The sequence below is a fragment of the Diadema setosum genome, chromosome 8, assembly GCF_964275005.1.
Source record: "Diadema setosum chromosome 8, eeDiaSeto1, whole genome shotgun sequence".
Taxonomy (NCBI): domain Eukaryota; kingdom Metazoa; phylum Echinodermata; class Echinoidea; order Diadematoida; family Diadematidae; genus Diadema; species Diadema setosum.
In genome coordinates, this window is record NC_092692.1 from 15,758,288 (window position 1) to 15,766,961 (window position 8,674).

Here is an 8,674-nt window from a genome sequence, read left to right on the forward strand (position 1 = left end):
TCCGGTGAGATCTGCGCCGAGAAATGTATCATGTTTGGGGCCTTGTTTCTGGCAAATCCGATAAAAGATCTCAACTCGATCAGGGTCATCGAATGAAAGACTGGTAGCCGTCCGATTATGCCAGCCGTATCATTGGCGGCGTCCTATTCATCTAACACTAAATCGACCCTTTCGACAATGGACCGACACCAATCCGATCAATTATCCGACAAAATTTATATATTTTGTGTATTACATTGTTATTGTAATTGTATTGGCAAAAATGTGATACTTCTATAGGAAAATGAAGTTCGTTTTCAATTGAATTGATTTGGATTGAAAACTAGAAATGTCGCTACGGCGACTGGTATGCCTCCGCCATAATGCATGGTTCTCCTTTAAGGTCTATAGAACAATGTCTTGACAATGTGTGACGACAGTTTCACATAATTGGCTGAATATTAAAATGACAGCTTTGTCATAAATGTGCTTAATGTTGACTTTCCTTGAACTAGGTTTAATTGGATGAATGACTAAATTGTCAGAATACAGGTATTTGGGAATTTGAGGATTTTTACTTGACCTCTGACCCTTTTATATGTTTATGTATTGAGTAATTTTCAAGGCATGGAGAAAAAGTGTAATTTCAGTATTAAATGGTAAACCTGGGCTTTGACCCTTGACCTTTGACCTTAAAATTCCAAAGAGAATCGCTGTTAGGTAGAACATGCATGAATATGTAATAAATTTCATGATGATACCTTGAGTTACTGAAATTTAGCACGTACTTTCCCTTGATCTTTGACCTTTTGGCAAGAAACTTCCCACGGAATATATATTGGGTAATACATAATATATCAAGTTTCAGGAAAAATCCTGCAGGCATTGCATAAATATGAGGGAAGTACTGATATTTTGAGGAGTTGATCTTGACCTTTGACCCAGAACTTTGACCCATGACCCCCAATTCCCTAGATAATCACTGCCAGTCAGAACATGCATATAAGCTAAGTTCCACAAAGATACCTTGAACTATTTGCGAGATACGGAGAAAAACGTGAAATTCCAACATTTTGACTTGACCTTTGACCCTTGACCTTTGACCTCATGACCTGAAACTCTTCTCTGGAGAATCTTTATTTGGTATCACATATAGTACATACATAAACTAAGTTTCAAGAAAATACCTTTAGGCATTGCATGGATATGGGGGAAATCGTGAAATTTTTTGCATTTGACCTTGACCTTTTGACCTTTTACCTTGAGCATGTGCACCCAAAAGTTGATAGGCACAACTTCGCCCACTCATACATATATACATGCCAAGTTTCATTTGGATACCTCAAATGGAGGCATTTAAAAAAAAAATGAAAACGAAACTTACAATGTATAAGTAAAACCCACAAGGTTTCCACTGGGAATGGGTTAATTTTTCAAAAAGGGATGGGGACTCACAGAGGGAATGCTTTTGATGTTTTAATATACATGTATCATTCAATATGTGATTAAGTTAATGGCTACTGGTGCATGACCACTGAAAGGCCATTATTTAGAACATTATTTACTGTCCGTAGACAGGGACTGTAAATGTAGATATGAATGACTCTACCTCCATCTATGACGATGGTGAGCAATTAATTAACTGCCAGCTACGCAAAATTAACGCAAAAGAGGACAGCCGACTGTCAATTCCTTCGACTGCTCAATTACAAGAAAGAGGGAGATTGCTTTTTTTAAAACAGAGCAAAAGGGACAAAAATGAAGACCTTTGCTCTTACACCTATGGCATGGTCGCCATTACATGGTAATTTAATGTGGGGGGGGGGGAGCCTGCGGACCGATAAGAGCAGGGGTGTTTAAGGGTCAGTGATATCCCCCCTCCCATAACATTAGAAAATGTTCCCAAACCCTTTGATGTATATGTAACTATATAAACTAGGAACAGTACATCACACTGCGACACCTCAACAGGACTACACAACAGGGAGTAATTAACTGCCTTGCTTGAGACCACAGTTCTCAATGCTAGCAGGTGGATCTACACTCATAAGAGTCAAGACACGCTTGAGCAGGGAGACTTAGAATATGACGAAAAGTAACGCTGTACAAATTTGGTAAATCATCATTCTTTCTTGGGGGGGGGGGGGGTGGCACAAGGCAAAAGGCAACCCCTCAGTTCAATATGATTCTCCATACGCACAGGCTTGATGGAAAGCCACACAAGGGAATTACCCTCTGCACGGCTGCACTGAATCAAATTATTCCACCCACTCCATCCCGAAAAAAAAAAAACATTTATTCTACTGGTCAAAATGCAAAGTTCATGGCAAACTCATTATATTAGTCTAAATTTTCTCCAACAATTAATCAAGTATTGCACCAAGCTTGGCTATAACACATACCCAAAATCCATCCAATAATTCATAGGGTTAACTATCTCTTTCTTAATAATAATAATAATTGACAGTGCTTATATAGCGCATAACACAAAGTGATAATGTCCATATGCGCTCAAAAAAAAAAATGAAAAGATTATACAAAGACATACATTTCCAATTACTGTGATGGTATCGAGCTTCATATTTGCTTACACTGTAAACAAGTGCGTTTTTAAGGCAGACTTGAATCTATTTATATCAGTGATTTGTCTTAATTTCTGAGGTAAATTTCCATAAGATAGGGGCATTAAAAGCAAATGTTCGTTCTCCCTAAAATATGGTTCTTCTGTTTGGAATGACAAAAAAAAAAATCTTTACTTTTTGAACGAAGGTTCCTCTCTGGTGTGTAAATTTGAATTAGCTCCCTTTGATAATGTGGAGCAAAGATATGGAAACATTAAAATGCTAATAACAGTATCTTAAACTGAATCCCATTTTTCACTGAAAGCCAGTGTAAGCTTCTCAAAACTGGTGAAATTTGTTCATGTTTCTTGATTTTGGATACTACTCGTGCAGAAGAGTTTTGTATTGATTGTAATCTCTGTATCTGTTTGACCGGCAATCCATAAAGCAATCCATTACAAAAATCAAGGTGGCACATGACAAAAGCATGAACTAATTGTTCTGCGGTGTGTTTGTCAATGAACTCTCGAATTTTCCCAATTTTGTAAAGTGCGAATGAAGCAGAGCGACATTTTTTGCGACACGAAATTTTCCATGAGCAATTTATCATCCAAGATTACACCTAAATTTCTGCAAGTGTGTGCTGCATGGATTGTAGTACCATCAAAATCAAGAGACTATAGATTCTACTGCCCGAAAACGCGAAGAGATATGGAGACATTCTGTTTTGGCACTGTTCAACTTCAGCCCATTGAGTATCGACCATTCCTTTATCGCTCTGATACAGGATTCAATCTGTGGGATTACATTCTCAACTTCAGATTTGTTAAAAGCTAAATACAGCTGGGTATCATCGGCATAAAACATCTTTTGAACACCAAATGAATTTATTCTCTCATGTATTGTAATTTTTTTTTGTAAGACATTATATCATACTGTGCATGTTTCTACTGAAAGTACATTCACTTTGCCGTTGTATCTTGGCTCTGCAAGCAATCTCAATGATAGCAATTAGTGTCACGCTCACAATATCAAGTTCTCGTCTCATCCCAAATGTAAGTAACTCTAAAATGTGCATTGTCCACACTGTTTGAAGCACATTCTTAGTCAAGTATTGGCTGCAATCCAGTGCATGTGCTCTATGAATTGAAGATTTCAGTTCCGTCTTTGTTGGCTTTTTATTCAATCCTTCCTTCCTCTTTTACAGCTGAGCCCTCTGAAACTGCATCAACATTGCTGACATGACGCCATTTTGCAGGGTTAGGTCTTTGAAGTCACTTGGCACCTGATTAAGTTAAAGAATGCTCACTTCCACACACTCCTTCTTCAGTCAATACTCCCATGCATGATGTCTGCGATTAGGCAATCAGCTGTAACCGAGCTGGCCTACAACACCTTCACCTGGCCTAGCAATGACTCCCTCATTACAGACCAATCACCTCCGGTCAGTGGACATAGTACAGGGGCCGCGGAAGCGGGGGGGCTGGGGGGGCTGCAGCCCCCCACACTTTTGGTTCGTCAAAAAAAAAAAAAAAAAAAAAATCGAAAAAAAAATCAAAGAAAAAAAAAATCACAACACTCATGAATTGCAATTTCCAAAGATTCCGGCCTTAGATTCTTCCCGTCTAAGCGGGGGGGGGGGGGGGGGGGGGGGGGTCTTGACCTTGCCACCCCCCCCCCCCCCGGTCCCGCAGCCCCCCCACACTGAAAAAACGTTCCGCGGCCCCTGTAGTATGACGGTGGTTAGTTACCCGAGGTATGTCCAAATTGTAGCGCTCATTGTTGGTATTCCCCTCATTTTCCTGGGAGCGTTTGGAAATCTGGCCACAATCTTTGCCGTAGCAAAGAGCAAACTCCTCAGATCCAACAGCATGAATCTCTTTGTGGTCAGCCTCAGTGTTTCAGACATCTTATATTGCTCCACAATCCTGCCTGTTCTGATGACTGTCTACGCAGAGAATGCCTGGATTCTGGGACCGGAGTACTGCAAGGTGCATGCAACATTCCTGTTCACATTCGTCAGAGCGACGCTCATGTGTCTCGCTGCCATCTCGCTGAGTAGATACATGAAGATGCGCCACGCCGCCGTCTACAGTCGCTACTTCACAAAGTACGCTTTCATCAGCGGGCTCATCCTCATTACATGGCTGCTTCCAGTCATGTTTCTCTTTCCCGCCATCACGGGACTCTGGGGAGGCATCGGGTACGAGCCACGAACTCTGACCTGCACCTTCCTGCGGGACAACACTGGCTACAACCGCTTCTTCGTGGTGTCTGCTCTCATCCTACCGACCGCCTTCATTGTCACCTTCTACCTGCTCATCTTCTGCATGGTCCAGGGCAATCACCGGCGCATCCACCGCCACAACATGCAGCTGCCGGCAACCACCGCGGCCTCCGGTGAGGCCGGCAGCCAGCGGCGGGTACAGAAGCGGAATGCGCGGGAGGACCTCACCTTCACCCGCATGATGATCGCCATCTTCGTCGTCTTCGTCCTGTGCTACATCCCCTACATGTTGACCAACCTGGTGGACCCGGATGTGACCATGCTGGAGCTGCACTTCTTTGCTGGGATGTGCTGCTGGTTCAGCAGCTGCCTCAACCCCATTCTCTACGTGCACATGAACCGGCAATTCCGCCGGGCCTTCAGCAATCTGGCCCTCTGGCGCACTGAGAGCACTCAGTCCGACAACCTTGCCGTGTCACTGTGACAACTGCATCTGTCTACACACACAACTCTGCACAGCCTTCCTCATCATAGCTCTATGGCGGGGTCTCCGAGGAATGGCATTTAGCTCATGTTACCAGTACAAAAGCTGACCTGAACTTATCGGTCTTGATTATAGAGCAGTAAAACATTTTATTTTGTTCTGGGGTTTTGTCTTTTTTTTTTTTTTCATTGCAGGGTGTCATTAGAAAAATGATTTTATCATAAATTTGTTTCATGTCATATTACATCAATGCACTCATCGTCAGAGATTATCTCTCTTTTTTTCACTGTGTAGTGTTGTTTTGGCCACGAAATCATGATTTTTTTACAATGTACTTTTAAAGGGATATAGCTTTGGTTGAGACTTTACTTCAGGTTTCTAACATTTTTTGGTGAGATAATGAGAAAACTCTTATGAAATATGAAAGAACATGTAATTCCATGAGGAATTCAACGTTTACTTGATGAAAATTGGTTTTGAAATGGCTGAGATGTCCAAAACAGGGCAATCCTAATAAAAAGTGGGACCCACCTTTTCTTACAATCGCTTTGTTTACTTTATTTTTGGATGTTTCAGCCATTCCAAACCCAATTTTCATCAAATAAACTTTGAATTCCTCTTAAATGTTATGCTCTGTACTATTTTATAAGTTTTTTTTTTTGTATCTCGCAAAAAGTTAAAAGTCCAATTCTCATCTCCACCAATACTGTACTATCCCTTTAAGCACATAATGTATGACTTCCATCCTATGCACAACCACCTGAACTCTTAGGTAAAAAGTTGTATAATAAGCTGTGGCAAATAATAGTGAGCTCATTGTGGCATTCAGATGCACCTCAATTAAAGGTAACATAATGTATGTGGGAACATGTCATTCCAATGGAAGTGATGAATGGATAGCAAAAAAAAAAAACAAAAAAAAAAAACAAAAACAAAAAAAAAAAACAGCAACAGCTGCCTCCAGCCTCCTTGCATTCAGCACTACAGTGTTAACCGAGACATCTGCAAGAACCATGCTGTGTTAGACAGCCATATTTTAAAGCACAAATTATGCTTTCATTATACTGCTGCTTAAAGTATAATCCTTAAATTGCACTGCAACACAACATAAGATACAGACTTTGGTATCATTGTAGAGTGAATGCTTGCACTTTTTGAGTTCACTGCATGAATCCAGAAATATTGAATACTGACTTTGCCTGAAACATAATAACTGGATTGTGGTGTTTTAGCTTGACTATGCATAAGTTTTGGTAAATTCACATCCACCTGCAACTGTTAACTAATACAGTGTATCGTTGCTATAAGTTTTCTATGTGTGAAACGCATCGTTAGAATTTGACCTCTAATTCCAGACCACCTGATCGTTCCTGGATAAGTTGAGATAAATGTATCGTTCCTCAGTTATGGCATAAGAAGTATAATATGAAATTCGAACTGAACTTCAAGCACGGCTTGCTTTACACTGTACCAATAAATTCTCCTTCCATGCTATTCCAAAAACGTAAGCAAAGCCTGACAGAAAAAAAAAAAAAGTGTATGCTACATTCTAATAATGTTAAGCCAAAGACTTGGAATTGTACAATTAACCCTAACCTTTGAACCATGAAATCTCATTAGTTTTTTCTCTTTTTTTTTTTCAACTCATTTCCCTCTCACACCTCACATAGGTTGATACCCTGTGTCAAGCTACCAAGCTTGCGTGCAAATGAAGAATTCAGATACGTGTATTGTTAAACAAACAGTCTGAAGCCAGCATGTCTTACACCTGTTGAAGATGGACTGATTTTCCTGCAGCAAGCATTTCTCATTGACCCCAGCCCACACTTCAATAGGACTAGTCTTAAATGCGTCAAGAAACATCCTTGGTACTCGGGGGGGGGGGGGAGAACGACTGGTGATCAGTTCTTGTGCTGAATTTTCGAAATTCCGCTAAGTATACCACATCAGAACTGATCAACAGTCGTTCTTAAGTCGTTAGTAACTTTAAGAACAGCTTCATGAAACACCCCCAGTATAGATATGCCAAGAGCTATATTTCCTCACTCTCCCCTGGGCTCTCACATTTCATTTCCCACAAGACTTCCTCAGCAAAATGAATCACTCCAAAGTGCACTGTTCCTGAAGATGGATTATCATGGACACGTTGAGGATAGGAACGAAATGAAAACCTTTCGGTGCAGAGAAAGAAATAGCCACTCTTCATTCAATGTCTCCATCTTGTAATCAGTTATTGTCAATCACGCCAATCCAACAAACAAGCAATTCATGTGAACTCCACCAACCATGCATCAACCTGTCTATATGTGTATGAGTGCGTCTATCTGAGGGGAAAATGGCAGAGAGAGAAATAGATGGTGTGCATATAGGCCGTGGGACGACCCCGATTTTCGTTCAGTTTTGTTGCAACACGAGGTGCTATAAAGTATTTTTTACCTCAAAAGATGTGCTTTTACATAAGTATTATATTCGTGAAAGTTCATTTTGTCAGGACTTGAACATTGATTAGTAATCAACGAAAAACCTGTTAATTTATTTTGACGTCATTAACAGCTGTCCAATCTTAATTCGCAATTGATTGGATAAAATTCGTAACAAATATTGCATTTGGCCAATCACAGCAAATGATAACGTAAATGGTGTATTGACGAACCGAAACATCTGGTGCGGTGCTTGGGACATGCATTGAGTGCTGTACGGTTGCACGTCGGGGTAGCTATTCAGCACAATAAAAATTAACGATATTTTCATCCAGTTCGTGATTAAAATTTGTTAATTGTGCTGAGAGATGGTAAGAGCTGCCTGGCTTTTACAGACACGCGGCAGCTCAGATTTGGCCATCCCTAAAACTGGATGGGAATAGAAGTTTGAACGACGACGTAACATGACATCGCATCGCATCGCATCGTTTGCAAAATATTAAAATGACATGCTATACTCCTTGAACTAGATTTAATTGGATGAATGATTACGTTTTCTAAGAGAGCATGTATTTGGGGATTTGAGGACATTTACTTGACTTTTTTATAAGTCTATGCATTGGGCAATTTCAAGGTAAAGAGAAAAAATGTAATTTCTGTCGTAAATAGCAAATTGTTAGAATTTTGACCTGGCCTTTGACCCTTGACCTTTGACCCTATGACCTTAAAATTCCCAAGAGAATCACTGTCAGACAAAACATGCATGGATATTAGTTTCATGATGAATCCTTCAGCCACTTCCGACCTTTGACCTTTTAGCAAGAAACTTCCCACATAATATCTATTGGGTTATACATAATATATCAAGTTTCAAGAAAAATCTTGCAGGCATTGCATAAATATGATGGAAAAAGTGAAATTTAATGAGTTGACCTTGACCTTTGACCACTGATCTTTGACCTCATGACCTCAAAATTCCCTAGATAATCACTACCAGTCAGCA

The 8,674-nt window shown here is 40.3% G+C and overlaps 1 protein-coding gene across 1 annotated transcript; it reads left to right on the top strand.

Moving 5' to 3' along the window:
• The first annotated feature begins 4,273 nt into the window (after positions 1 to 4,273).
• LOC140232093 (protein trapped in endoderm-1-like) lies at positions 4,274 to 5,251 on the top strand. The gene has a single exon (XM_072312244.1). It carries the CDS (start codon positions 4,274 to 4,276, stop codon positions 5,249 to 5,251), a length of 978 nt encoding a protein of 325 aa, XP_072168345.1.
• Positions 5,252 to 8,674: the final 3,423 nt, after the last annotated feature.